This window comes from Euleptes europaea, chromosome 6 (genome assembly GCF_029931775.1).
Source record: "Euleptes europaea isolate rEulEur1 chromosome 6, rEulEur1.hap1, whole genome shotgun sequence".
Lineage (NCBI taxonomy): Eukaryota > Metazoa > Chordata > Lepidosauria > Squamata > Sphaerodactylidae > Euleptes > Euleptes europaea.
Window position 1 is genome coordinate 41,525,451 of NC_079317.1, and position 26,554 is coordinate 41,552,004.

General features: G+C 38.7%; 1 protein-coding gene across 1 annotated transcript in view; it reads left to right on the forward strand.

Moving 5' to 3' along the window:
- The window catches only part of HECTD1 (HECT domain E3 ubiquitin protein ligase 1), a 53,297-nt gene that overhangs the window by 13,859 nt on the left and 12,884 nt on the right, over positions 1 to 26,554 (forward strand). Inside the window, exons 10-26 of the mRNA XM_056852115.1 lie at positions 512 to 650; positions 1,136 to 1,306; positions 2,545 to 2,767; positions 5,492 to 5,755; positions 5,854 to 5,930; positions 7,478 to 7,612; positions 8,912 to 9,058; positions 10,918 to 11,012; positions 11,560 to 11,665; positions 12,259 to 12,393; positions 12,474 to 12,613; positions 13,784 to 14,107; positions 14,635 to 14,801; positions 15,125 to 15,301; positions 18,108 to 18,944; positions 20,598 to 20,819; positions 26,155 to 26,288. Of these exons, the coding sequence (XP_056708093.1) occupies positions 512 to 650; positions 1,136 to 1,306; positions 2,545 to 2,767; positions 5,492 to 5,755; positions 5,854 to 5,930; positions 7,478 to 7,612; positions 8,912 to 9,058; positions 10,918 to 11,012; positions 11,560 to 11,665; positions 12,259 to 12,393; positions 12,474 to 12,613; positions 13,784 to 14,107; positions 14,635 to 14,801; positions 15,125 to 15,301; positions 18,108 to 18,944; positions 20,598 to 20,819; positions 26,155 to 26,288 (3,493 nt within the window). The remainder of the gene's footprint in view (positions 1 to 511; positions 651 to 1,135; positions 1,307 to 2,544; positions 2,768 to 5,491; positions 5,756 to 5,853; positions 5,931 to 7,477; positions 7,613 to 8,911; positions 9,059 to 10,917; positions 11,013 to 11,559; positions 11,666 to 12,258; positions 12,394 to 12,473; positions 12,614 to 13,783; positions 14,108 to 14,634; positions 14,802 to 15,124; positions 15,302 to 18,107; positions 18,945 to 20,597; positions 20,820 to 26,154; positions 26,289 to 26,554) is intronic.

A 26,554-nucleotide genomic window follows, 5' to 3' on the forward strand; every position in this document is an offset into this window, starting at 1 on the left:
TCCTAACATTGTATATATGTTTTAGTGTTGGTGGGGTTTTCTAGTAGTCTGTCCTTCCCACCTCAAAATAGACTTGGGTTTGCTTGAAAGTGGCATAACCTTTAAAGAATGAAGAACCTCATTTCTTATTAACGTGTCACTTCCTTGAGTTGTTAAACCTGTGAGGAGGGCAGGGACTGGAACAGTTTCCTGTCCTGTTACAAATAAGAATGCCTTTTGCCCTGGCACTGCCGCATCACTTTTTTCACAGGGCACAAGCGTTGATTGTCGGTTTCATACATTACACACAATTCGGGTGTGGCAGCAGAAGAATGGAATGCCGCCGTGCTCCAACTCTGTCAGTGGCTTGTACCATTATACAATTTGGGCATAATCAAAATGTTTTGATCCCTGGTGATGATAATTGACTGAAGGTGCTAAGTTGTAGTTCAATGCACTAGTGGAAAAAAACTTCTCTCTTGAGTGTTCCTGGTTCAGTTTAATAACAATAATATTTTTCTGTTTTTTAAAGGAAAGCGAGTCTTGCTCTCATCAGAAAAATGATTCATTTTTGTTCTGAAGCTTTGCTAAAAGAAGTTTGTGATTCTGATGCTGGTCACAATTTGCCTACAGTACTAGTGGAGATCACTGCTACAGTTCTAGATCAAGAGGTATTTGTATTTTACTTGTGGCCTCCAGTTCTTTTTTTGTGATAAAACCCTTGAAAATACTTCACAGTGCCTATTTATCAGACATGCATATTATTTAAAAATGATGGAGCATTGAAACAAGTTGTCCAAGGGTGCAATACACTTCTTTTTAGTTTCTTAGTTTATTCTGATGGGTGCTTCCCTCTAGAAAATAGGATTGATTGAAGGGCCTTTTGAACAGTATGTTGCACATGTATCATACTGTTTGTCAGTTCTGAGGCTGGCTGGGGATTGCTGTTTGCTTGTATGCCTGGTGTAAAACACTATCTTTTTGCTACGTAACACGTGAAATAGCCGTAAGTGGGGTTTTTGTTTGTTCAAAGAGACAATTACACGCTTCTTTTGAGGTTTTCAGATTGTTAGGACAACCAGTGTCTCCTAAGTGTAGAATGCTTGTCAGAAAGTGTACTAGTGCCTTCTATGTAATTTTTTCCTTTTCCCCCCAGGATGATGATGATGGCCACTTGCTAGCCTTGCAGATCATAAGAGATTTGGTTGATAAAGGAGGTGATCTTTTTTTGGATCAGCTTGCTAGGCTTGGTGTAATAAGTAAAGTGTCAACTCTGGCAGGACCATCTTCGGATGATGAGAATGAAGAAGAATTTAAACCAGAGAAAGTAAGTACAGGTTGCTTCCCTACTTCTGTCCATCGGCTGTCTGAAGTTTTGAGTGAAAAGTGTAATAGTTTAGTAAGGAATTTGCTGGTGAGTTTGAATTGACTGATTGTGGTGCTTGGTGATGCAGTATACTAAACAGATGGAAGCTAATTATTTGGATACATTCTAGACTGTCAGTGCAGCTCAAGCAGGGATAGATTTTTTTGTGAAGACTTATATGAGGAGGCAAATGGCATGAGCTTTTCAACTCTCCTGGTTGCAGAGTCTCGTGTGAAGAAAATCTTGTGCCTGACTAGCATCAGTATAACACACTTGAGTGTGGTTATGGGAACCTGTTTGACCACTGTGTGAACAGATTGCTAGACTTGATGGGCCTTGGTCTGATCCAGCATGGCTTTTGTTATGTTCTTACATTAACTCTGTAGGTAAAACTACAGTGGATATTCAAAGGCCAGCTTACTTTGAACAACCTACAAGCCATATTTACCCTCTTAAACAGTGTTTGTCAAAAGTGTGAAACTGACTAATGGGTAGGGGGTAAAACTGCCTATCAAACCAGTTCTGATCTGTATTTGAGGGTACTGTAGTCCTGAGCAACCCACAGTCTGCACATTCAGTGCTTTGTTGGGTAACTTCCATTTATCATTGGTTGATAATGCTGGTAGGAAAGTTACATGAACACTCTCCTTTCCAGAACAATTATTTGTTTTTGTTGTTGGTGGTGATGAGATAAAAAACAGGAAACAAATCTGTCTCCAAAGCATGCTTTTGTCAGTTTTTTAGTGTTATCTGTCATAGTAACTCTAAACATGTTGGTACCAATATTATGGAATTTCCCCCCCAGAAAGATTCATTTGTCCCCTTCTACCATTGTTTTCTGCCAGCAGGTGAAGACTTTTTTGTTGTGTTTGGTGTTCCATCACTGATTCTCATTGACCTCTCCTTCCATTCATATGTGTGTATGTTTGTGTTCTGTTTTAATTGTTCTTACGTATTTATATGTGTGTTAAATCTTAATGTTTTTATTGTTTGTCACCTTGGGGCCCTAAGGGTTGGAAAGGCAGCTTAAAACATTTTAAATAAGAAGTAACATCCATTTTAAAGTTAGATATATTGCCTGCTGAAATTCTGAGGCCATATACAAGAATGTGTAACCCATGAATATGCTTATGGTGTTTCTTTCAGCAGTTTACTTTGCATGCATATGGAGTTGTTCATTGGGTCTGTCTTGGTTACAGGAAGATGAACCTCAGGAAGATGCTAAAGAGCTACAGCAGGGCAAACCATATCACTGGAGGGACTGGTCAATCATTAGAGGAAGAGACTGCTTGTATATTTGGAGTGATGCTGCTGCTTTGGAACTCTCTAATGGTAGCAACGGATGGTTCAGATTTATCTTGGATGGGAAGCTGGCCACGATGTATTCCAGTGGGAGTCCTGAAGGAGGATCTGACAGCTCAGGTACAAGCCTGTTCGCACTAATATTTAAGGACATTGTAATATTACTTACATAAATCTATATATTGTTTGATTTTGAGATGTTCTGTTTTGCAGGAATTGCTTCCCCTAATAGTAAAGGATGTAAACAGGTGGAAGGTGGTCAGTTTATTTTGATGCTTTTGCCAACTAGCATGTGATAGTAACCTTTCTTAGTAACTGTGTTCAGTGAACATCTGAGCTTCATTTTGTATTCTTTTCTATACATACTAATATGTTTCAAGCAACAATTAAAGGCAATATGTGGTGGTAATTCACTGCGCTCCAGGTGTAGCAAATTGGAATGATGGTTTTTTTTGGCTTGCCTCTAGTTAGCAGAATGAAGTTGCATGTCGGTGTATGTGTGTGTACGGTGCTGCGAAGTTACTCCTTAGAATCAAGAGCTCAGCAAGAGCCTTGAGCTAGAAGAATTTTATGTTATACTGAGCTGTTGGTAGTTTGAAGCGTAGTGGGTATTGCTTGCTTTTTCACCTTTTCCAGTTTTTCATTATTTAAATTAGTGCAACAACTAATATTTGTAAAATAGTGAATAGGAAAAAAACTAGCAAGTGTGTAATGAACTGTAGGATTGCTATATCTCTTTTGAACAGTTGCTTTGATATACTTTATGATTCAAATTCTCAGGAAATTGTTTTATCTAGCAGAGTAAGGCTGCACTACCAGGCTTAATTCTGAATTCTTTTCTGTCCGGCAGTTTTTAAATCAGAAATTTGGTTATTAGGACAAATTATTTCCTCAATGTTTATCAGTTTGTACTCTTTGCCATTGGTGAGGTGGCGGAATGTATAGGCTATACCAACACTGCTTCTGGTGACAAAACAATTGGCAGTTGGGAGGCTGTGAGGTTTTCTTGTTGAACGTGAAGACCGCTGTCTCCTATTCCTATTTTTGACATTTCAGAAGATCATGTTAATTATGATCAATATTACTGTTTATATTGTAAACTGGTGGGGGTGTGTGGGCAGCCTGGAAAAATTGGCAGAAGAATAAGACAGACAGCTGTCAGGCAGACAAGCTCCAGCCGACTGGTGCACAGTTGCAAAGCTGATGTAGCCCTATGAAGTCAAGGAAAATGGGGACCCATCAGGGGAATCACTTCAGAGTCTGCAAATAGTATCATAGGCCTGGGAACTTGGTTCTGCTGCTTGTGTTGTAGAGTCAGCTCAGCCTCCAAAGGCTCTCAGGCTGCTCATGAAAGATCCTATGGGCAGAGGCTATGGCTTTTGTGTTGCATACCTGTCATTCTTGTGCTAAATTGGCATTGAATGGTAGTTGAAGAAGCTGTGATTAGGTGCTGGTCAAGTTGCTGTCCCCTAAGGAGCAGTCATATCTTGTATTCATTAAAGTTTTCATAAAAACCAATTGTGTTTAAGCAGCAATAATTATTTGAAGGCAACCTGAATTGTTCTCTTAGAAGACATCCCAGGCCTACTACAGTGTGATGGTAGTTGTTGGCTGTTTCAGAATCACACAAATTGACTGTAGTAATGTATTACTGTAAGCAGTTACTGCAAAACTATATTGTACCCAAGCTTTAACATATCACAGTGGGGAGAATAAATATTTTCAGTATCACGTAGCCCTGAATTTTTGTTAATCAGACAGTGTAGTCTGACGTAACCAGTCCTCTTGGTGCATGAGGCACAGTAAACAGCAAGGGGCTTATTCATCTGAGCTGTGTGCATTTGAACAAAAGCAAAGAATGCGGCAGTCAATTAAATCAACCTCTGTGTGTTGATGTGCACCTGACAGCAGTCTCTACTCAATTATTTCTTGCATGCAAGACTGTTGTCAGGCTCTCAATTTGTCTGCGCCTGTATTGAAGGAGTTAGTATCAGTTGTGGCTCTGTGCAGGTACTATATATATGGTACTGCATTTCTGCAGTGTCAGTAGCTTGAAAAAGTGCCACAATCGTCATGGAGAGTTCAGCAACTGCATATGTACATCATACATTGGAAGCACTGTTACACATAAACGTTTTCATGCAAGCCCAGCTGGAAGCTACATGGCAACCCCTGAGGTTGGGGCTGGCATGGTTTATGTTCTAATCAATCCTGACAATTGTGGGCTTCGATATAGTTTTACACTACATCTTAGTGATTTTGCAGCACATAATGTAACTACTTTGTTTCTGTTCAAATAAAAATGCTATATAAAATGCACAATAGTATTAAATATGCAAAAATATATCATACACTTATAATCCACTTCTTCCACCAGTTGAATTTCTTTTTAAACAATACATCAAATTAAAACTGCAGTTTTAGGTATTCCTTGTGGAGATACCAACTGATCTGTAAAGTCTCTCTGAATTTCCATTTTCCCGCAAAGCTCCTCTTCTTTCCTTTTCTAAATGTGGACAGCCAACCCTTCCTTAAACCTTGAGATTTTTTTCTGTAGATGTTTCATTTCTGCTAACAGGAATTCATCAGTAATATAATTTAATACATACATAAGCATATTTAGATTTATATAGTAAACTTACTAACACACAACTTCCCAATTTCCCAGTAGTAATGTTTCACTTACTGTGGTATAATGGGCTAATGTTTGCTCTATCCTGAGAACTTGAATCCCAATTTAAATTTGCATTGAATGCACTTATTGAACATGTTATTTTATAAAACTAAACTATTATACAAGTAATAATTAAAAGTCAAATTCTAGTTACCCTTTCTTTTTAACAGAAAGTCGAAGTGAATTTTTAGAGAAGTTACAGCGAGCTCGAAGCCAAGTAAAAGCATCCACAACAAGTCAACCGATTTTATCGGCCCCAGGGACTGCTAAACTTACCGTGGGGAATTGGTCTCTCACCTGTCTAAAGGAAGGAGAAATTGCCATTCACAATTCAGATGGTCAGCAAGCTACAATATTGAAAGAAGATCTGCCAGGTTTTGTTTTTGAGTCCAATAGAGGAACTAAACATTCATTCACTGCTGAAACCTCTTTGGGTAAGTGTGTAAATACATGTAAAAAGATGGCAACGGCAGTTGTATATTTTCAGTGTTCTAGCAAGATGATACCCTGACTTCTGGATGTTGTTTTATAGGATCAGAATTTGTGACTGGTTGGACTGGCAAAAGGGGCAGGAAACTAAAATCCAAGTTGGAGAAAACCAAGCAAAAGGTTTGTGTATTTGTTATAAAACATTTTAATTGAAGAATTGACTTTTTAATTTTTGTAATTACTATGCTGCTGCTGACACGTGCTTATCTGTTAATTTGAAGATGAATTTGTACTTCAGATACTAAACTTGCCTTTGTATGAAAACGAGAATATTCATTTGGAAAAAAAAGAGATGGAAATCTTTGTGGTATCCAACTTCCTTGAATAATATAAAAATAAATAAGAGGATTAAAAATAAATAAAAAATAAGAGGAGCCCTGGGAGGAAGTTCTGGAAGCTAGATTCTGTATTCTTTATCATTCTTATCCATCGAATCCACCATCCTTGTATATTTTAAGTCTGCAGAAATTACATACAACTTTTTAATAGTCCACAGCTGCCCACACGTAGTTGTGAAAGTTATTTTGGTATGTTGATTGTTACATTAATCTTTTGCGGCTAAGCCTTTCTTCCGCTTCACAAAGCTGCTGGTTTTCCTGATTGCATCAAGCAGATACTTATTTGTCACAGGTACTTGGGTCATAGGCCAGCTGACATCCCTAGCTGCTGCTTCCAAATATCCCATGGTTTCCACTCTTCCCCTTTGTTGCTTTATTACCATGGAATACATATGCTAGGATGCATCCACAATTCATTGGAAGTTGTGTTCTCACTGTGCTGAAGAAATCATTCATAACTGGATTACCCTGTGTCGACAAGCCAATCCATTTACAAATGATTTACAATAATAGTGCAATATCCAGAGATGTGTAGATGCGTCTATTGTGTGGGTTGTTGTCTTGAACCCCCTGATTTCTTGGTGAAATCTGTGTTTAACCTGAGGTTTTGTCTTATGAAATCAGGTACTTTGTGTATAATTGAAGCTCACGGTGCCCTAAAATACTATCTTCTGAGTTACAGAATTGTTTTGATTCATGATAATTCAAAGTCTATAACAACAGTCCCATTTTTTAAAATGAATTCACTTTGCAGTGTTCTTTTTAAAAAAAAGGTATTTTATTAACATTTTCAGAAAGAAAACACACAAATTACATATACACACATTCACACAGTTTGTACTCCTTCGGGGAGTCTGTCCATTTCAAATATCCTATACATTATTCTTATAGTCTACGTTTTTTTTTAATAAGTTCCACTTTGCAGTGTTCTGATACATTATTGCTTCCTAAGCCCTTTTCTCTTGCATCCCTGTTTCCAGGGTTTTCCAGAGGTAAAATAGGATTTATATCCAGAATTATGAGGAGGCCAGAGCTCAGTGATAGAGCCCGCACATTTGACCCCTGGCAATTCCCCCATTGTAAAAAACAATGAGATACCTGGGTTGAGAAGAAACTCTGGTCCAAGAACTTGGTGAGCTGCTGCTGGTCAGAGTAGGGATTACTAGTCTGGACGGCCCAAAGAACTAGTATACACCAGCTTCATTCACCATCCCAGGGTACATTAATCTGGAATTAGCATTTATGAACCCCAGGAAAAATATTTCTCTGGATGAATTACTGTGATACATTCATGCAATTTAATTGTGACTTTGCAAATAACGTTGGCAGGTACGAACTATGGCTAGAGACTTGTATGATGACCACTTTAAAGCCGTCGAAAGTATGCCAAGAGGTGTAGTTGTAACACTGAGGAACATAGCAACTCAATTAGAGTCTGCATGGGAGCTCCATACAAACAGGCAGGCAAGTATAAATATTTCAGTTTAATGGTTGATATATTTTCACCCTATGGTAATTAGAATTGGGAATGTTGTTATGCCAGCATTGGTCTGGTGCAGATGTACATAAGATCTCCCCTCCTCCTGGCTATATTTGCAAATTATTAAATTATTTCTGGAAGAACTCCCCCTGTGCCACTGGTGATAACACATCTATTAATCCTGGTTAAAAGGGGACTGTGACCATTTGCTTTTGAGAGAGAAAGGGTGGAGGAGCAAAATGAAACAGGAGTCCAGTGGAACCATGAAGACTTTTAAAAAAGTTATTCTTTTAAAAATTTTAATCTCCCCCCCCCCCCGATTTTTATCTTGCCCTCAATCCCCGGGCAAAGGCTGGGCTCAGGGCGGTTAACATCAATAGTTCTCAATACAATAAAAACAATAAAACCGCAATATAAATGGATCAATAAAATGAACAATTTAAAACAACCCCATAAGTTTATCAATTGCAAATTAAAACAATACTGTCATAGACTCCACCCTCCAAAGCAGCCATGGAAACCCCTGTGGTTGCCAGCCTCCAGGTGGGGGCTGGATACTGCTCTGTGGAGTGACAGATGAGTTTGCCTGGAGAAAATGGCTGCTTTGGAGGGTGAACTCTATGGCATTATGTCATGCTGAAGTAGCTTCTCTCCCCAAACCTCACTCTCCCTATGCTTCACCCCTAAATCTTTAGGAATTTCCCAACCTGGAGCTGGCAACGCTAAGGGGGAACTGATCCCTGTAATTGGGAGATCTGTTGTGATTCCAGGAGATCTCCAGGACCCACCTGGAAGTTGACAACCCTAGAAGGAGAGAAAGAATCAGGAAAGGGGGCGATGGTATGGGGGCTTTCAGGAAAGGGAAAGAGGAAATAGTGGGGGAGGGGAAAATGTGATCCCCCACAAGTCCATGTGGGTTCCTGCTTGTTTATACTAAAATCTACAAACAACAGAAAGGGGGGGAATGTTACAAAGAGAGGTCAGTTTATAAGCCAGAACCAGTCAAAGAGTAATCGATCCACATCTTGTAGATGCAAACCACTCCCAACAGTTGGTTGATAGAATAGGATTAACATAAAATCATACTGAATGCAGGAACAAGCAGGATGGAGAAGGAAGCCAGATATACTGCAGCTTTCTCATCTCTGATAGTATGACCACTTTGCTGGGCCAGCATGAAATGTATCAGAGAGAAGAACTTTATGATAATATTTTGCAGTTTGCCTGTTTTGTTCTGTAAGAATTGAAATGAATGGAAGCATTGTTATCTGATTCTCTTTCAGTTCATTGAGGGAGAGAACACTTGGCGAGATTTAATGAAGACTGCTCTGGAGAACTTAATTGTCCTACTGAAGGATGAAAATACTATTTCACCATATGAAATGTGCAGTAGTGGCTTGGTGCAAGCACTTCTTACTGTTCTGAACAATGTAAGTTTACTGCTTAAGAGCCTAGTTTGCTTAAAAGATGTAGTGTTTTCATAAATACTGTTCTCAAAGTAGTCTGTAAGAGAGATGTGTTTAAACACAAGGATCTACAGATTTCGGCTTGGCTAATTTTAGCCACTCTTTTCTCTGGCAAGCACAAAAGCTTGGTGGAGAGGTGTATTCTTTTCTCATTTGCACTAAGGTATTGACAAGATAAAACAGTGGTAGAGACTTACATTGCTGAAATAGACTCTTGCTGTCTCCTAGCTTCACCAAGCCATAGCATAAAAAATGAGAGTGGCAGGGAAGGGTTCTGTGTGTTTGAGTAGCGCAAGAAGTGAAGATATGGGAAGTACTAGAGGGCAAGCATGAGTTGAGTGCTACTCTTCGCTCCTCTGCCCCTGGCCAAGCAGTCTTACAGTGCAATCCTAAGGAGAGTTACTCCAGTCTAAGCCCATTGAAATGAATGGGCTACGCTGGGGTAACTCTTTAGGATTGCACTGTTATCCTCCCTCAGCCCGCATGTACTTGCGGTGAGCAAGCAAAAATTGGTGAAATGCCATAGGAAGCCAAAATTAAGTGACCAACCAAGCTTTTCTTGTTGAATTAGAGGCTGTTAGGATTTTTTTCCCCTAATGGTACAACTGACTGTGTGGCCAACCCTGCAGAAGCTGAGCAGTTCAATTTCCTGGTCTTGGTGAGTGTGGGTAGAAACTATTTTCGCTCTCCCCCCCCCCCATGATTTTGGGGGAAAGTTTTCTGTGCCTCGTGGCTTCTATACAAAATAAAAAAAAACACTTCCTTCTGTTTCATTACCTCAAAATTTTGTGAGATGTGCATTTTCTTGTTCTCTCTTCCATTACTTTTCTTATTGGTCAAATATGTGGGCAGGCAGCACCTGGGAACTTACTGGTAAGGTCAGAGTATGTCAGCTTGAAAGCCTTCTTCCCACTTAGTCAAAGTGACTTTGTGGGAAGTACCTTTCAATTCTGTGGGACTTACTACTAAGTAACTGACAGACACAAACAATGAATTGACCAAATTATGATATTTTCAGGTGGGTAGCTGTGTTGGTCTGCAGTAGAAGAGCAAGATTCGATTCCAGTAGCACCTTAGAAACCGACAAGATTTTCAGGGTATAAGCTTTTGAGAGTCTACAGCTCCCTTCGTCAGATACCTGGACTTGAATCTTGCTCTTGCAAATTTCTTGCTCTTGCAAATTATGGAGAAATTGAGGAAAAAATTAGTTGCCCAAATTATGATGACGGCACAACCTCCTGAAATTATATATGAATATAATATTAATTTTACCTTTTTATTAATGAATAATCACACTATTCATTTTGATTGCTCCCACTCTGTTGTCTTCCTTATGTTTGGAATGTTTGGCAGCAATTGTTGCTACATATGCTGTGACAGCAGCCGGCTGTGACAACTAATTCTATCAAATCCAGACAAAATTTGGTAATCTCTATGCTGGTGCACCTAGACTACCTTGACATGGCAGATGACATCAAGTGACAGTCCTTCATGCCTGGCATAGGAGCATTTAGCCATTTTTTTTTCTGTCCACCTCTGCCACTGCTTCATCTAAGAACATTCCTTGCACTTGTCTCCTGGGAACGAACAAGTTGCTGAAAGCCCTTAGGTGACATGTGGCAGACTCAGCATGGGAACCAATCTAGCTTAGCAGTGACTCGGAGGGGAGGGTTACAAAGGACTTCTGTGGAGCAGTTCTGCGCTCTGCTCACGTAAGGTGCTAGGTTGCACCCACCTGCCATTCTATTATATTAAAATGCTCATTAATGGTTGCAGCCTTTCTTTTTACTGGAGTCAAATGGTGTTCTCTTTTTCCTTTTTAGAATGTGGATTTTGATATGAAACAAGATTGTAGTCAACTGGTAGAGAGAATAAATGTTTTCAAAACTGCTTTCAGTGAAAATGAAGATGATGAAAGGTAACTTATGATTGTAGAACATACAAAATTATTTGTTTATACTGTCTATTTTGCTTTTGGTAATAGAACCAAGACTAGTTCTTGCTTTTATCACATGTTTATTCCTTACTTCTCCCAAGGAGTTCAGGATAGTCTTCATGGCTCTCCTCTCCTTCATTTTATTCTGGTAGCCATCTTGTGATGCAGGCTGGGCTAAAAGAAAGGGAATGGTCCAATGTATCCAGTGAGATTCATAGCTGAGTGGAGGTTTTGAACTCTAGTCTCCTGAGTCCTTGATGATATGCTCTTGCCTTAGAATTCATTCATTTTTGAGGAAGGAAAAGTAAACCATAAGTAACATGTATTATTGCAAGAGTTCCATTTCTTGTAGTGCGGCCAAAGATACACACTAAATTAATACAAAATACTTCAGAAATACATTTGCAATGTTGAAAACGCTTTTGGAGTTGCAACTCCTCTGTTGAAAGTCCAAGACTAATTTACATTCATTTTTGAACTGCCTCATTTTATAGAAATTATGTAATATGTGCCTCTTCTGTGTCCACAGTCGTCCAGCAGTTGCATTGATTCGGAAATTGATAGCAGTATTAGAATCTATTGAACGTCTGCCACTACACCTATATGATACACCAGGATCAACATATAATTTGCAGGTAACTTTCTAGCGTTATGAGAAATCTGCTGTTTTATAACAAAGATTACATAAGAAAAATCTCTGCAAGGTTCATATAATGTCACTGAACCCTGCTTACTCTGAAAAAGCCTGTGCTTTTCAACAGTCCTTGGGGCAACTGGCCATATACTTGTTCTTTGGCAACTGTAGAATCTTTAGAACAGTATCTCCTAAAAATGGTGAGCAAAACCTTTCATGTGCTATGTTGAATGATATGTATACTTCTGTGATGAATTTCTGTTGCCTTTTTCTTTTGTTAGGTTAATTGGCCATGAATTTGTTTTAGTAATAAACTGGGGGGCAGGGGGCATTTTGTGATTTCTACCACAAATAAAATTGCATGCATGAATTTTAAAGATGTCAAAGGGAATATGGTTTTTAAATGATGCCCAGTAGTTTTGCTCAGTTTCCTTTTCGTGTTTGCTCTAATGTGCACAAAGTTTTGTACATATTAAGGTTTTTATTATACGACAAAAGTATTAGCTGGTACTCTGATATGGGGGAGAGGAGGGACAGAAATTTTTCTGTCTAAATTGCAGGGTTCTGTAATTAAATTTGTTACATTGGCTTTAGATACTAACAAGAAGGCTACGGTTTCGTTTGGAGCGTGCTTCTGGGGAGACTGCTTTGATTGACCGAACAGGTCGAATGTTGAAAATGGAGCCTTTGGCAACTGTCGAATCCTTAGAACAATACCTCCTAAAAATGGTGAGCAACCTTCCATATACTTTGTTGAATGAAATATCTATTCTTCTGTGATACATTTCTGTTGCCTTTTTCTTTGTTAGGTTGCAAAGCAGTGGTATGACTTTGACAGAGCGTCATTTGTTTTTGTAAGAAAACTACGTGAGGGGCAGACATTTATTTTCAGACATCAGCATGATTTTGATGAAAATGGAATTATTTACTGGATTGGAACAAATGCTAAGTAAGACACTGATAAATTCTGTTTTGCATAATGCTAATTTTTAAATGTAGAGAAGTTGCATTTAGGTACTAGACTCCAGCGGTTTGGTTCATATGTAATGCAAGATTATGATTTTAGTGTTTAAATGAGTGGCTCCCCCTTCGATTCTTACTCTTCATCTTTTGGGGCAAATCATAAGGTTGCATCTTGACTACACATTCAACTGAGAATGACATGCTCCATTAACACAGGGTGTTTTCTGTGCACGGTGTTTTCTGTGTACAGTGTTTTCTGTATGGGAGTGTACAGACCATAGCTGGCTGTTAAATCCAGATTGAACAAATGTTTACAGGATTGGATATAACAGTGTCCTCTGGTTTGTTGCAAAAAAGGAAGGAAATCCAATTGATGAGAGAGTAGGTAAGCCTGAGGTTCAGGCAAAAACAGCCATTGATGGTTTTGCAGTTACCCAGAACTTTAACCTGATTTCTCCCCCCCCCCCAAAAAGTAAAGAATTTTGAAACTAGTTTCCACTACTTTTAGATACTGGCTTAGACCCTTTCTGTCCTAACTTTCTGGTGTTGGAAAGTGTGTGTGGGAACATTTTTATTTTATTTCCCCCACACACACACACTGCAGACTTCTACCCCACTTCCCCATGCTGCTCTGGAAGGGGTCTACTGCCCCACTCCAAGAAAATATCAAATGGCATGACAGACTGCAGCAGGAGGGAGGAAGTTGGGGTTTCCTTTCCCCCAGCATAACAGTAGTGGCTTGGCTGTTGTTGTTTTTTAGTTTTTATAAATACAGGGTATATTGGCTGATGTATTAACTACTCTATAAAGGAAGCCATGGCCCTCAGTTTGCAAGATCTGAGCAAGGCTGTTAAGGATAGGACACTTTGGAGGTCTTTGATTCATAGGGTCGCCATGAGTCGGAAACAACTTGACGGCACTTAACACACACGCACATTAATTTTTACGACCACACTTTGTACTTGGATGTGAACAGGATAGAAACAGAACAAACAAGTACAAAAGCATGTGTTATAGTTTGCGGTGGCATTTGTAGTATGACCTGAACCATGTAGAAATCAGGTGGTTTTCAATTTCTGCTTGAAGCTGAATTGATGTAGATTATTTCAAAGCTTGTTTTCTTGTGTATGAATAATATTTGTTCTTTGTATTGCAGAACAGCATATGAGTGGGTGAATCCAGCTGCCTATGGGTTAGTAGTAGTTACATCTTCAGAAGGAAGGAATTTGCCTTACGGTCGATTGGAAGACATCTTAAGCCGTGACAGTTCAGCTCTAAATTGTCATACTAATGATGATAAGAATGCATGGTTTGCTATAGACCTTGGTCTTTGGGTAGTACCATCAGCTTACACGTTACGCCATGCTCGTGGGTATGGAAGATCTGCACTCAGAAATTGGGTTTTTCAGGTATCTAAGGATGGACAGAACTGGACTACTCTCTACACTCATGTTGATGATTGCAGTCTCAATGAACCAGGGTATGTTGTGTTGAATCTCTGCTTCTCCTGTGGTAGTTTCATTAAAAATTCTTTATTCTGCATGGTTGTTTAATGTTCAGTCTGCACAGAACAGTTATTTTTCTGTAAACCTTTAGCATCCATAACATTATACAGAATTCTGAATCCATAAAAGTCATGGTGTATTGACTGTTTCCATCATTGCCTTCAAGATCCAATTTGCCAGACTTAACGGCTTGACAAGGAATTGTGGATGCACATTGTTGAATTCCCTATTTGTATTCTTTGAAAGTGTAATATTATTTTTTGGAATTAATATAACATTGGATCTTGAATACAGCAGTACAGAGTGAGATACAACTCTTAAAAGTTCAGACAGTGGTAGGGTAGAATGAATAATTACTTAAACTGCCTTTACATTTCAAAGTAATGTCTCTGAACATTAACATGAAATTAATTCGTCTGTCTCTTTGTCCTTGTCTGTTTCCTTGGTTTTAAAAATTTCTACTAATTTTTCCATGTCTTTCCTTTGCCAAATTAATATAAAGCTCAACAGCAACATGGCCATTAGACCCACCAAAGGATGAGAAACAAGGCTGGAGACATGTAAGAATTAAACAAATGGGGAAGAATGCCAGTGGGCAAACACACTACCTCTCTCTATCTGGATTTGAACTTTATGGCACTGTGAATGGTGTGTGTGAAGATCAGCTAGGTAAGCAATGTATATGAACTGATATATATTTTACTAAATGTTATACATTTCTCATAAATTGAACTTTTATTTTGTTGCTTTAAAATCTCGTGTACAATCCAGAATGCTGTTAAGCATTATTGAAATCCAGTTATTTGCTATGTTAATAAGCTTTAACTATGAACTGGATTATGCACATGAGTTTTTAAGATACATTCAGTCAAATCAGAATGCTGAAATTGTGTGTAGTTTTGTTTTAACACTATTTAGGTTTAATAATACTACTAATAATAGAAAATATTCTGTTTAGCATTATTGTAAGTCACCATTTCAATTGTACGTAGGAAAAGCAGCTAAAGAAGCAGAGGCTAATCTGCGGAGGCAGAGGCGACTGGTTCGTTCTCAGGTTCTGAAGTATATGGTTCCTGGCGCCCGTGTCATCCGAGGCATTGATTGGAAATGGAGAGACCAGGATGGTAGTCCACAAGGCGAAGGCACTGTTACAGGTGAATTACACAATGGTAAGCACACGTTTAAATCTCTTTAAATAACTAAGTTACTTAAATAGTTTTACGTGTTGCAACTTCATGGTGGGGGAAGGGGGTGATTCAGAATTACTCAAAGGTTAAATTACAATTCTTTGTGGACATCTGGTTACTTTAAAGCATGAATTCACTATGTCTTTGCCTCCTGAAAGAAAGAAAAAAAATACTTGAGTTTTCTGAAATGTAATTGGCACTACGTCCTAAACACAGTTTAAGTAAGCAACATTGACTTGTTTTGGAACTTGCTTTCAAATGAGACTATTTATAATTGCTGCTAAAATCAGCAAAAGACCTATAATGTGAATGGGCCTGTGAAGCGTTGTTTATGATTTGAAGTCAGGATGAATAGGAAATCTTTGGAAAATGCGAGAGTGCCTTCAGCATCACTGCTTGCACTACAACAACTGTGAAGGCAAGTATATATTATCCTTGCCTCTTCACCTCAACTAAGAGGCATCCAACATTTGAACTGCAGTGGAGTATAAAGACAGACCTGGGTTTGTGAGCTTGCTTAAGCATTATTTAATCCCAATCTTCCTACGAGATTCTGCTTGATATTTTGAGAAAAGTGTATTTCAAGAAAGTTGAATGTTAGGTTACTTGTTAGTTGTAGTTCAAAACAGGTAGCCTTATTGGTCCTTACATGTTCACAGTTACAAAATAAGAATGATACAGAAATCTAACCTGACCATCAAATATAGTTAAGTATTATGAATATTATGTGCGAGCTATATTATTTACATGTACCTCTAGTACACAGGTGGCTGTGACCTTCCTCCTTGGATATATAGTATATTGTATTGCAGTGTGAATGAAAGTCAGTTGTTTGCTGTCTATGTAATATCAGAATATCTTGCTGTACCTTTTCTAGCTTGGCATTTGCAACTCTTCCCCGGTCTTTGTTGTGTTTCTTGCTTTTTCTTATCTTGCTAGCTTCACTGGGATCAAGTTGCCGTATTTTTTAAATACTAGATATCATGAATCCAAACTAGATGATGATATTAAGAGTCTGATCTTAAATAACCAAGGCCATAAAAAGTTTATACTATTATATAAGCAAGGAGATGGTTTTACATGTCTAGTGTATAACACTGGCTACCCTTAGGGTGCAGCATTTGAGGACTACTCATCTCATTGGTTTTTCTGCTTTACTGTTCCCTTTTAGACGCATCACAGTTGTAACTTCACATACTATTTTCAGGGTTTTTTAAAAAATGCTTAAAAATACACTGAATATAGTACTTCATGTGCTCATCAGAGAGAAGAGTCTGCTGCACTTGCAAAATATCATTGCATTCCTAAGCAGAGGTGTACCCTTCTGAGTATATTGACTTCACTGGATTTAAAAGGCTGTGCTCTGCTTAGGATGGCACGATATGCTGCTAATAGTCAGCAGTACGTCATCTAGGCTTGTAAAACACACAAAATATTAACTTCGTATTGTGAATAAGATGTTGATAATTTTAAAACAATTACTTGTTAGAGTAGATAAAAAAACAGGCCAAGACTAAAACAAAAATTTGCCTGTAGAATGGAGATATTAGTTTTCTGTACTATGTTTTGAGGTTTGATTAACTGGCTGTCCCTAAGACCCATGGAAGGTGATCTGTGTTAGGCCCATTTCCAAAGTAAAGGAATCTGTGTAAGTCTATTCCAGACCACTGCGTTGAAAATGTGCTTTCAAATGAGCAAGAAATAAAGTAGAGTCAGAGTTTAATTTTTTTTAATGCACAAGTAATAGGCCTTCATATTGTAGAGAGAAAGCAGTAGTGTTTGTTGGATCCAGAGTTGGTCTGCTTTCTCTCTGCTTTGCCCCTCACTTTTGCAAAGTGACTATAGTTGTCGTGTTACAATCTGACAGTGGCGCTGATAACTTGAAGCTTATGCACTGTTGACCCTTGCTGTAGCTGAGCAGCCTCATCTCTCATACTATTCCTTAATACTATGACTTAACATACAATCATGAAATTGGCTTCCAGAAACATAAGCCTGTATGTTATGAGCCTTTAGATAATAAGTTATTGAGCCTTTAGATCAGTAGTTCCCAACCTTTTTTTGACCAGGGACCACTAGGACTTTTTTGTTCAGTGCAGGAACCCCAAGGTTCAAAATAAAAATTCCGAGGATTTGAAAATAAACTTTAATCATAACTGTTAGTTAAACATTAAACTTAGAATAATATTTGAATATTTTTTTATAATAGAGAACTTTTAATTGAAAATATTAATTTATTATTGGTTTATAACTTTGTTTTGCGGACCTTAATTTAGTTCTCAGAGACCCCTGGGGGTCCGTGGACCCCCGGTTGGGAACCAGTGCTTTAGATAATAAAGGGTTTTAACTGCCCATATGTTTACCTGACTTAGGTCAAATTTTATCTTGCTTAAAGGAACTGAAACTTTCAAATGAATTGCTTAGGTTTTCTATCTAACGTTGGTTTTGTCAAATATAAATTGTGATTAACCTTGTAAAGGAAGCACTTGAAAGGGCACATCTTTAGACTTAATAACTTTCAGTCCACCTGGGAGTAACCATTTTTTAACTGGATTCTTAGAATCAAGATGAGCAATTTCAGTGTGGTCCAGTTTAAATTCATACACTTAAAATAATGACTGTTCTGAACTTCAACACATTTTTTGGTAGCTTGGCTTTCAAGGCCATTAAGTAATCTGTATTTCAAGGTAGTGGCCCAATGAGAAGCTGATCCCGTGTTGTGGAGCTACTGTCTGACACGCTCCTGTCTGCTTTCTGCTGGGTCTCATAAACTCCTGTCCCTTTCTAGGCTGGATTGATGTCACCTGGGATGCTGGTGGCTCTAACTCTTACCGTATGGGCGCAGAAGGAAAGTTTGACCTCAAGCTTGCCCCAGGGTACGACCCTGATTCAGCGGCATCACCCAAACCTGTTTCATCCACTGTTTCAGGCACAACGCAGTCATGGAGCAGCTTGGTGAAAAACAACTGTCCAGACAAGATGACTGCTGCTGCAGGCTCCTCAAGTAGAAAAGGAAGTAGCAGTTCTGTCTGTAGCGTGGCAAGTAGCAGCGACATCAGCTTGGGTTCGACCAAAATGGAACGGAGATCTGAAAATGTAATGGAGCAAAACATAGTTTCAGGCACTGATGTCCATGAGCCAATTGTTGTACTTTCCTCGGCTGACGCCATGCCTCAGACTGAAGTAGGGTCCTCTTCCAGTGCAAGCACCAGCACCTTAACCGCAGATGTGGGAAATGAAAATGTTGAAAGGAAGCTAGGACCCGACAACTCAGGTCGTGCCACTGGGGAGTCCAATGCTATCTCCATGGGGATTGTTAGTGTGAGTTCTCCAGATGTCAGTTCGGTATCTGAGCTTACCAATAAAGAAGCCACTTCCCAGCGACCTCTTAGCTCTTCAGCAAGTAACAGACTGTCAGTGAGTTCGTTGTTGGCTGCTGGAGCTCCAATGAGTTCCAGTGCAAGCGTTCCTAATTTATCCTCACGGGAAACCTCTAGCTTGGAGTCCTTTGTCCGGAGAGTGGCAAACATAGCTCGCACCAATGCTACGAACAACATGAATTTAAGCCGAAGTAGCAGTGATAACAACACTAATACTTTGGGAAGGAATGTCATGAGCACTGCAAGTAAGTAAAACTAAATGTAATTAAATTTCAGTGAAAGGGGGAATGAAGGCTGTCATCTTGGTCTCCTTCAAATGTGGTAGTCTTGGATAGTCAGCTGGGTTTGGGCTTTGTTGCCTCTCTGCCCAGTATTGGATGGGTATCATAACTTGTGAGAAATTGAGCTACCACAGAACCGTTTTTGAGGATGTTATAGAAGAGTGGCTTTTCAGTCTCTAATTTTGAATTAATTGGGAAATATTGTTAAATTCCTAAAATGTTATAGATAAATGCGGAATCCATGTTTTATAGCACCATTGTTCTTTGAATGGATCTTCAGTGCAGTAGCTAAATGCACAAAACTCCTCAAGACTTATGAGAGTAATTGGTTTAAGAGAATGATATAATTACATATTTTCTAAGGTCACGTTCTAGCATAGCATGCTAAGTAGATGTTGATGGCACACTTATTTCTGAAGCTAGTTAGAATTCAGGGCTTAGTTAAGCAGTATTTTGGTTATTTTTATCTAATTAACCATTCATGGTTGGAGAAAACAATTGTTTCTAAATTGCTGTACTAATGGGTTTTTCCCTCTACGAACAAGTTACAAACCCACAGAGGATATTCCCAACATTTATTTGTTTTTGTGTGTGTGTGTGTGTGTGTGTGTGGTTTACTGCTATTTCTCACGAAGACTGACTTTTATAAGAATACGGTGAAAAGCAGGAAATGGATAAATATATGGTAAAAGTTTCTTCTCTTTGTGGCAAAGATATGCTGCTTATAATTTAAACTAAAGGCATAGAGTTATTTTATCATTTTGTCTTATGTCAGCTCTGGCCCAATCCTGGAGGTTTCAGTTGCTTCGTTGGAGCCCTCCTATTCTTTTTTTTCCCTTTTAAATGAGACAAGAAGTACCTAATGCATAAGTAGGAAAACTATGAAAATGCTTTTGTTCCTTATGGAAAGTACAGGGAGTGTGTGTGTGTGCAGAGATTGGAATTGCATCCCATAATACTTGAATTTGGGGAAGTGGGATTGCTTTTCAGTTTCCCCTTTCTAAAAAAACCCCCATTTTCTTATTGCTGTGGAGTATTTAGAAGAAATTGACTGACTGACCAACTGCCAACCGTAGTGAAATTTGATTATGGAAAGGCCTATTGAATTGAGTGAAAAAATAAAATCTTAGATTATTCTAACAAATCGTGAATGTGAAATACACAATCTGTTTACAGCAGATATTTAATGTATAAAAATTGGGGGAAAATATTTAGACAGTACTGGGAATAAGCTCAGCCCCAGTGGTATTGCTAGCACCTTGGGTTTCTCCTCAGGCCCTTGAGCAGAAAACAATCCTTTGGTGCTGAGCAAATGGTCTGGAGTTGTCCACCCTGGGCTGATGCATCTGAATACTGTCTGCTGCAAATGATTATGAACTTTATAATGTGATTTACATATCATGCAAGAATACTTATAAAGTAGGCCACATGTCCAGTTTTTTACAATTACATTGGCTGTTTAAGGCCCTTTTCTTTCATTGACCAGTAGCTCTAGGCTGATGAATAATGGGTGACTTTAAAGCAATTTTTTAAAATATTGGTTTAAAACGGCACACATGACTGTTAATTATACTGCGTTGGATCATTTATTTTATCTTACCGTATCTTTATCTGTAGCTTCTCCTCTAATGGGTGCCCAAAGTTTTCCTAATCTGACTACAACTGGTACCACATCAACAGTGACCATGTCTACATCCAGTGTTACTAGCAGCAGCAATGTAGCCACAGCAACTACAGTTTTATCTGTTGGTCAGTCACTTAGTAACACTCTAACTACTAGCCTAACATCAACATCTAGTGAGAGCGATACAGGTCAGGAAGCAGAATATTCTTTATATGGTAAGTTTAATTTTTAAATGAACATAAGCAGATTTCCAGTTAATGGTTTTCCTTTTCCTCTTTTTTTGTTTTGTTTTGTTATGGGTTTCTCACTTAGTAATTTCATTTACTAAAGCATATTAAATAACTGAGCTGTTTACCTTACAGAAAGGGTTCTCAAGCAAAGACTTTTAGGCAGAATGTCAGTGTTTTCATATATTCCAGATCTTCACACTCCTACACGTGCTTTTCACTGATGGTGTTTTTTATGTAGGCATTTCAGTGTTAAATTATTTAAAAATGTAAAACAACTAGGCAATCATATTTTAGAATAGCTCCCATCATTTGATATGACAAACATCCATTCATGTGTACGTTATAGATTTATGACCAGTTTTTCCATCATGGGGCTGGATCCAGGGAAAACTTTGCCAAAGGAATTTCCGATGGAGTTGTTCCTCACTTTCTCTCCCACCCCCAGCTCCTGCTGTTTATCCCAGAAATCTCTGAGGGTTAGAGGACCTTTGTGAAAACACACAGTACAATATGGGATAGTGCAGATAAGAAGTGCGTTCATCAAATTACACTGTCCTCAAGCAGCTGCTCAAACTGTACTCTACAGTGGAATTTTTAGAACAGCCAGCAGGCTGCCGGGGTAATGGAAAAGTCATGGAAAGATTGCCAGTTCATTCTGCAAGCTTTTCTCCTGAATCCAACCCATGGTATTTTGCAGTTATTTCATGACAGAATACGTTTGCTCCGAGAATATAGGATCATTTGAGTTTTATTGTCAGCATTCTAAGTTGAATCAAGATATATAATACCTAAGCATAGTACACAATGTGCATTGGAATGGGTCACATATCACAAACCCAGTACTCCATATAATAATATGATGGTTGGGTAGGTTTTATTTATTTATTATTTACAGCTTTTGCCAGAACAGGGTTGGGTAGGTTTGCAAGCCACCATTTGGCAACAGTGCGAACAACAGAAAAAACTGTATTGGGAGAAAACCCAAAAAAGTAGAGAAGAGGGAAGGAATGTGTGAGACTACAGCAAGCTTGCACCCCATGGTTTAGAGGATCAGGTTCATGACGCCTGAACCAGGCCAATCTTGGCAATGAAAGGAACTTAGTTATTAATAGTCATATTTAAGGGGGGAGATAATAAAACAATGTGGCATTTATGCAGTTACTAACAGGTATTGATGTACCTGTTATGCAGTTACTAACAGGTATTGATGTCCATGTGGAAAAGCTATAGCTTTTAATTTTTTTCAGAAAGCACTCTGTAGCTACTAAGGCTGTCTCTCAGTAGAAGGTTTGGAGACTGGCCAGACTTTCCGCAAGCCTGCTTGGTAAATTTCTGTCAATGGGCACAGGTCTCATTGCTATATGCTGCTTCTTTTAGAAGCTTGAATGTTCTTGTCACTGTGAAAGTTTTTCATCTGCTGCATTGTAGATGTGCAACAAATGTCTGACACCCTGCACCCAGTTAAAAAGGTTCTTTACATTCTTGAAAGGACATAATGAACAGAAAAATGCCCCACGAGTTTCATGGTAGTGAAAGGAGAACTTAATGAAAAGGTGTTCACGCCTCCCATTAGAGCGCATGTTGTGGTTATTTATTGATTTGCCACTTTTCTGTTGAAACCATTTGAGGCAGCTTGCAACATTTAAGAAAAAATAAGTGTTGACTTTCAAGCAGAGGAGCAGTTAGGAAGAAGTACCTGCTTCACTTGCTAATTCTCTAGTAGGTTCTGAATTGTGGTCTGTAGAGGCACAGTTCTGTATTGTATGACTGTACTTGTGAAAAAAAGAAGGGGGAGAAACCTCTGATGGAAGACAGGAAAAAATGTGCAAAGCAACAGAGATTGATTACAAGGCGTTTATCTAACAACTTGTAGCGACTCCAAAATTATACAAAATAGTAGTAACAAAGGTTCAAAGAAATTGTGAGACATGTATTACAGTATACATACAATGAGCAAAAACAAAAAACAAAAGTGTGGCAGGTCTGCTGGCTTGTATCCTGTTTCGATATCCGTTTAAGAAAAAAAAATTAGTGTTGACTTTCTAGCAGAGGAGCAGTTAGGTTGTAAACAAGTTATATGTAAATATTGTGTGATATATGTATTAATTATATTTCTGTTTGTTGTTGAATTCCAAGTTTACAGTCCAAAGCTACAAGTTGTTAGATAAACTTAGCCTTGTAACCTCAGTTGCTTTGCACATTTTTTCCCCCTGACTGTACTTATGACCATTTGAACCGCCTCTGTTGTGGGTTAGTTGCCACATCAAAGGACATTCACTCCTTTTGCAGTGTAACAGTTTTATCTTTGTGGAACATGTGGTTGATACCATCCACATCCACATATGAGAATGAAGCGGTGTGAGCCCTTAAGGAAGGCTTTCCTACTTTTAAAATAAATGTGTGAATCAGTCCTTGAAATGTTGATCTCATATTTGTTTGGATACACTGCAGCTGAGGTAACAGTAACAAAAGGGATCGTCTGGGAAGTATTGAAATGAAAAAGTAAAATTAAGCGGTTGGCTTTGGGGAAACAAACTAAAATATTTCCAAGATGTTGAATTCTGAAATACAGAAATGTTGCACAAGCCACACAGAAGCCATTGAAAAATATTGCACAGCAGGTGCTCTTGCTAGGCTGTGTGTGCAGGATCACACTACTTCAAGATAGTTACTGTGTGGATCCCCTGGATTGCATGGGAGATCTCCACAGTGGAACTAGCCACAGCCAGAAATTTTCTAGCAACTTCAGTGTGATCTAGTGTTTTGTATGAACTGTTGTGAGTATAGAGAAGAATAAAAAAAATCAGGAAGGCCTTGGTGGAAATTGGAGCAATTTTTTTAAAGCCAGAACCTATCAACAAGATGTCAGAATACTTCTGTTTCCATCTTTTAATTTTTTTTTTACTGTGGTATGAAGCTGAACTAAACATTACAAGTATTTTTAAAATATCTATGTCTTAAAGAATGGCTCTTTTATGGTGATGTTATGACATAGGGTGTATGCAGATTATTCCTGGCTTTTCCTGGCTTAAGGCCTCTCAAAAATGGCTGCTGGGAGTCATGGGAGCCTTGCAAACAAACTGCCACGATGCATAGAAGGGCTACAAAGACGAGGGGGAATCAGGTGGCATTGCCTTACTTTGCACTTGACACGATGGAGTTTTTGCTGGCCCAGTGGACAATGTTGGTGCAGAAGAAAAATGGGGGTAATGTCACCAGATTCCCTACTGCAGCCTCCCCCCCCCCCATGGTATCTTGTTCATAAGGCTCCTGCAACTTTCAGTATCAACTGTTGGGATGTCTCAAAGGGCTTCTTGGGAAAAGTGGAGGAGAAAAAGATCCATCTTTCTAAGCTGGTAGGGTACAACCCATGGCCTAGAAACTGATTTTGTTGTTTGTTTTGCGTGTTAGGAGTGAGCTTCTTGGCTTTGGTGACTTCTTGAGTAAGATTTTATTTCTTAAAAGAGAATTCTTTTTTTAGAGTGAATAAAACTACAACTTCTCAAGTGTACATCAGACTGGATTTGCATGTTAATTATTTGGCAAAATCACCATTTAGGTGCATTTACTGCCTTTTTTTCTGCATGGTATTAATACTGATAAAGGTATGCTGTGGCAAGGTAAATGCTAGTTCCACTTCATGAGATTATAGTAAAACATACATCGCATAAAGCTGATATGGAAAGGTTATTGTCATTGACTCTGCTGTATCAGAATATTAATCAAGCCTATATTAGTAACATCCTAGCAAGGGGCTTGATACAATCGCATGAGTTCATGGCAAGTTTTAAAAGGGAGTTCCAGGAATTTTTTTTTTTAAGACTCATTTAAAAGCTGAGACCTCTGCTTTCTTGTAACTTTGGGCTGTTTTAATATGAAGAACATCCTGTGTCAATTCGTTTGTGTAGAAAACTGCATTATAGTATCACAGGTGACTAGTGTTGCAAGTATGTGCTGCAGGAGCCTTCTATCAGTTGGGACTTTCCTTCAGTGAATGAGGTAAAGCAGGCATATACAGTTACAGCATGCAAAAGTGCACACGTGCTATTTGTCGATTCCTGCGCTGGAGTGTTGGATTTTTTTCTAATCACTTGTCAGTACTATCCAATGAAACAAAGCAGGAAGATGCTACATCTGCCTAAACAATAATAATAATGAGGTAGGGTGGGAAGAGGAGAATCGGGAGTTGGTATGTCTGTGTGTAAATTATGCCTGCCTAAACTACTAGCGCCCTGACCTGGATGGCCCAGGCTAGCCTGATCTCGTCAGATCTCAGAAGCTAAGCAGGGTCAGCCCTGGTTAGTATTTGGATGGGAGACCACCAAGGAATACCAGGGTTGCTGTCCAGAGGAAGGCACTGGCAAACCACCTCTGTTAGTCTCTTGCCATGAAAACCCCAAAAGGGGTCACCATAAGTCGGCTGCTACTTGACGGCACTTTACACATACACACACGAACTACTAGCAGCAGCACTGCACATGCAGGTACCCTAACTTTTTGAAAATCAGAAGCACATTATTCTGGGTTTTATCAATGTGCCTTCTGTAGTTGGCTAATGGCAAACCTTTATTTCCCCTTATGTATTGTTTACCTGTGCTGCATCTTCTTTTGACTTGCGAGATCCAGGCTTAGATTCCCATGCTATTTATATTGGTGTAGTCCGAGTAATTTCAGATGTACTCTGTTAAACAGGATTACAACAATGAAAGTGGTCTATGACTTCATAGTGAAGATACAATAAAAGTTGAATGTTCCTACTCAGGAAAAAATGCTGAGATGTATATTGCAAACATATTGGAGAAAAATGGTTAACTTGCTGTCTTTCATAATTTAAACTATTTTGCGTGTTTGCGTTCTAAATCAAAGCTTCTTAAACTGTGGGTTGCGACCCCATATGGGGTCGTGTAGCTGAATGTGGGGGTCACAAAAATTTGATTTATTATCAGTAAATGTTTTATTTGTATACCTATTTGATATACCTATATACCCGAGATTGCATAAATATTTCTCGGGCGAAAAGGGGTCGTGAGTGGAAAAAGTTTAAGAAGCCCAGTGGGAGCAATCTGCCTGAATGGGGGGAGGGGGGCTTTCATCCATGCAATTTCCCATTTCTTTTCAGCTTATTTTCTTTAGCACTTCTTCCCTTTCAACTTCTCATTGTCATAATTCCTTAAATAGGTTTCAGCCCTGCTGTATTCTCTGGTACCTTTCCCCCCCTTTCTCCTGATTTGAATTTATAGATTGAATTGATCCTTCATTTTGCTGTCTTTCCTTTGTTTTTTTAAGTAGTAGGTCTTAGTTTTCTTCTTTTTCTGTGTAGATTTTCTTGATAGCTGCCGGGCTAGTACCCTGTTAGCAGAGTTAGATGATGATGAAGATCTGCCTGAGCCAGATGAAGAAGATGACGAAAACGAAGATGACAACCAAGAAGATCAAGAATATGAGGAGGTTATGGTACTGTGTATATCTATTTTTATATTTAGGGAAGACAGAATTGTGTTAGTTTGTGGTTTTGCTGGCACCCAGGGCCATGTGAGAAACATTTTTTCCCTTTTGATGTTGTAGAACAGGTTGCTCACCTTAAACTAGTGTATTCATTCACTTTAGGTAGGTACAGTATTTTTTCCATTTAAACTAATCTTTATTCTTATTTTGCTGGTCAGTGACCATATTAATAAATTATTATTATTATATTTTATTCTGATTATAAATATTATACT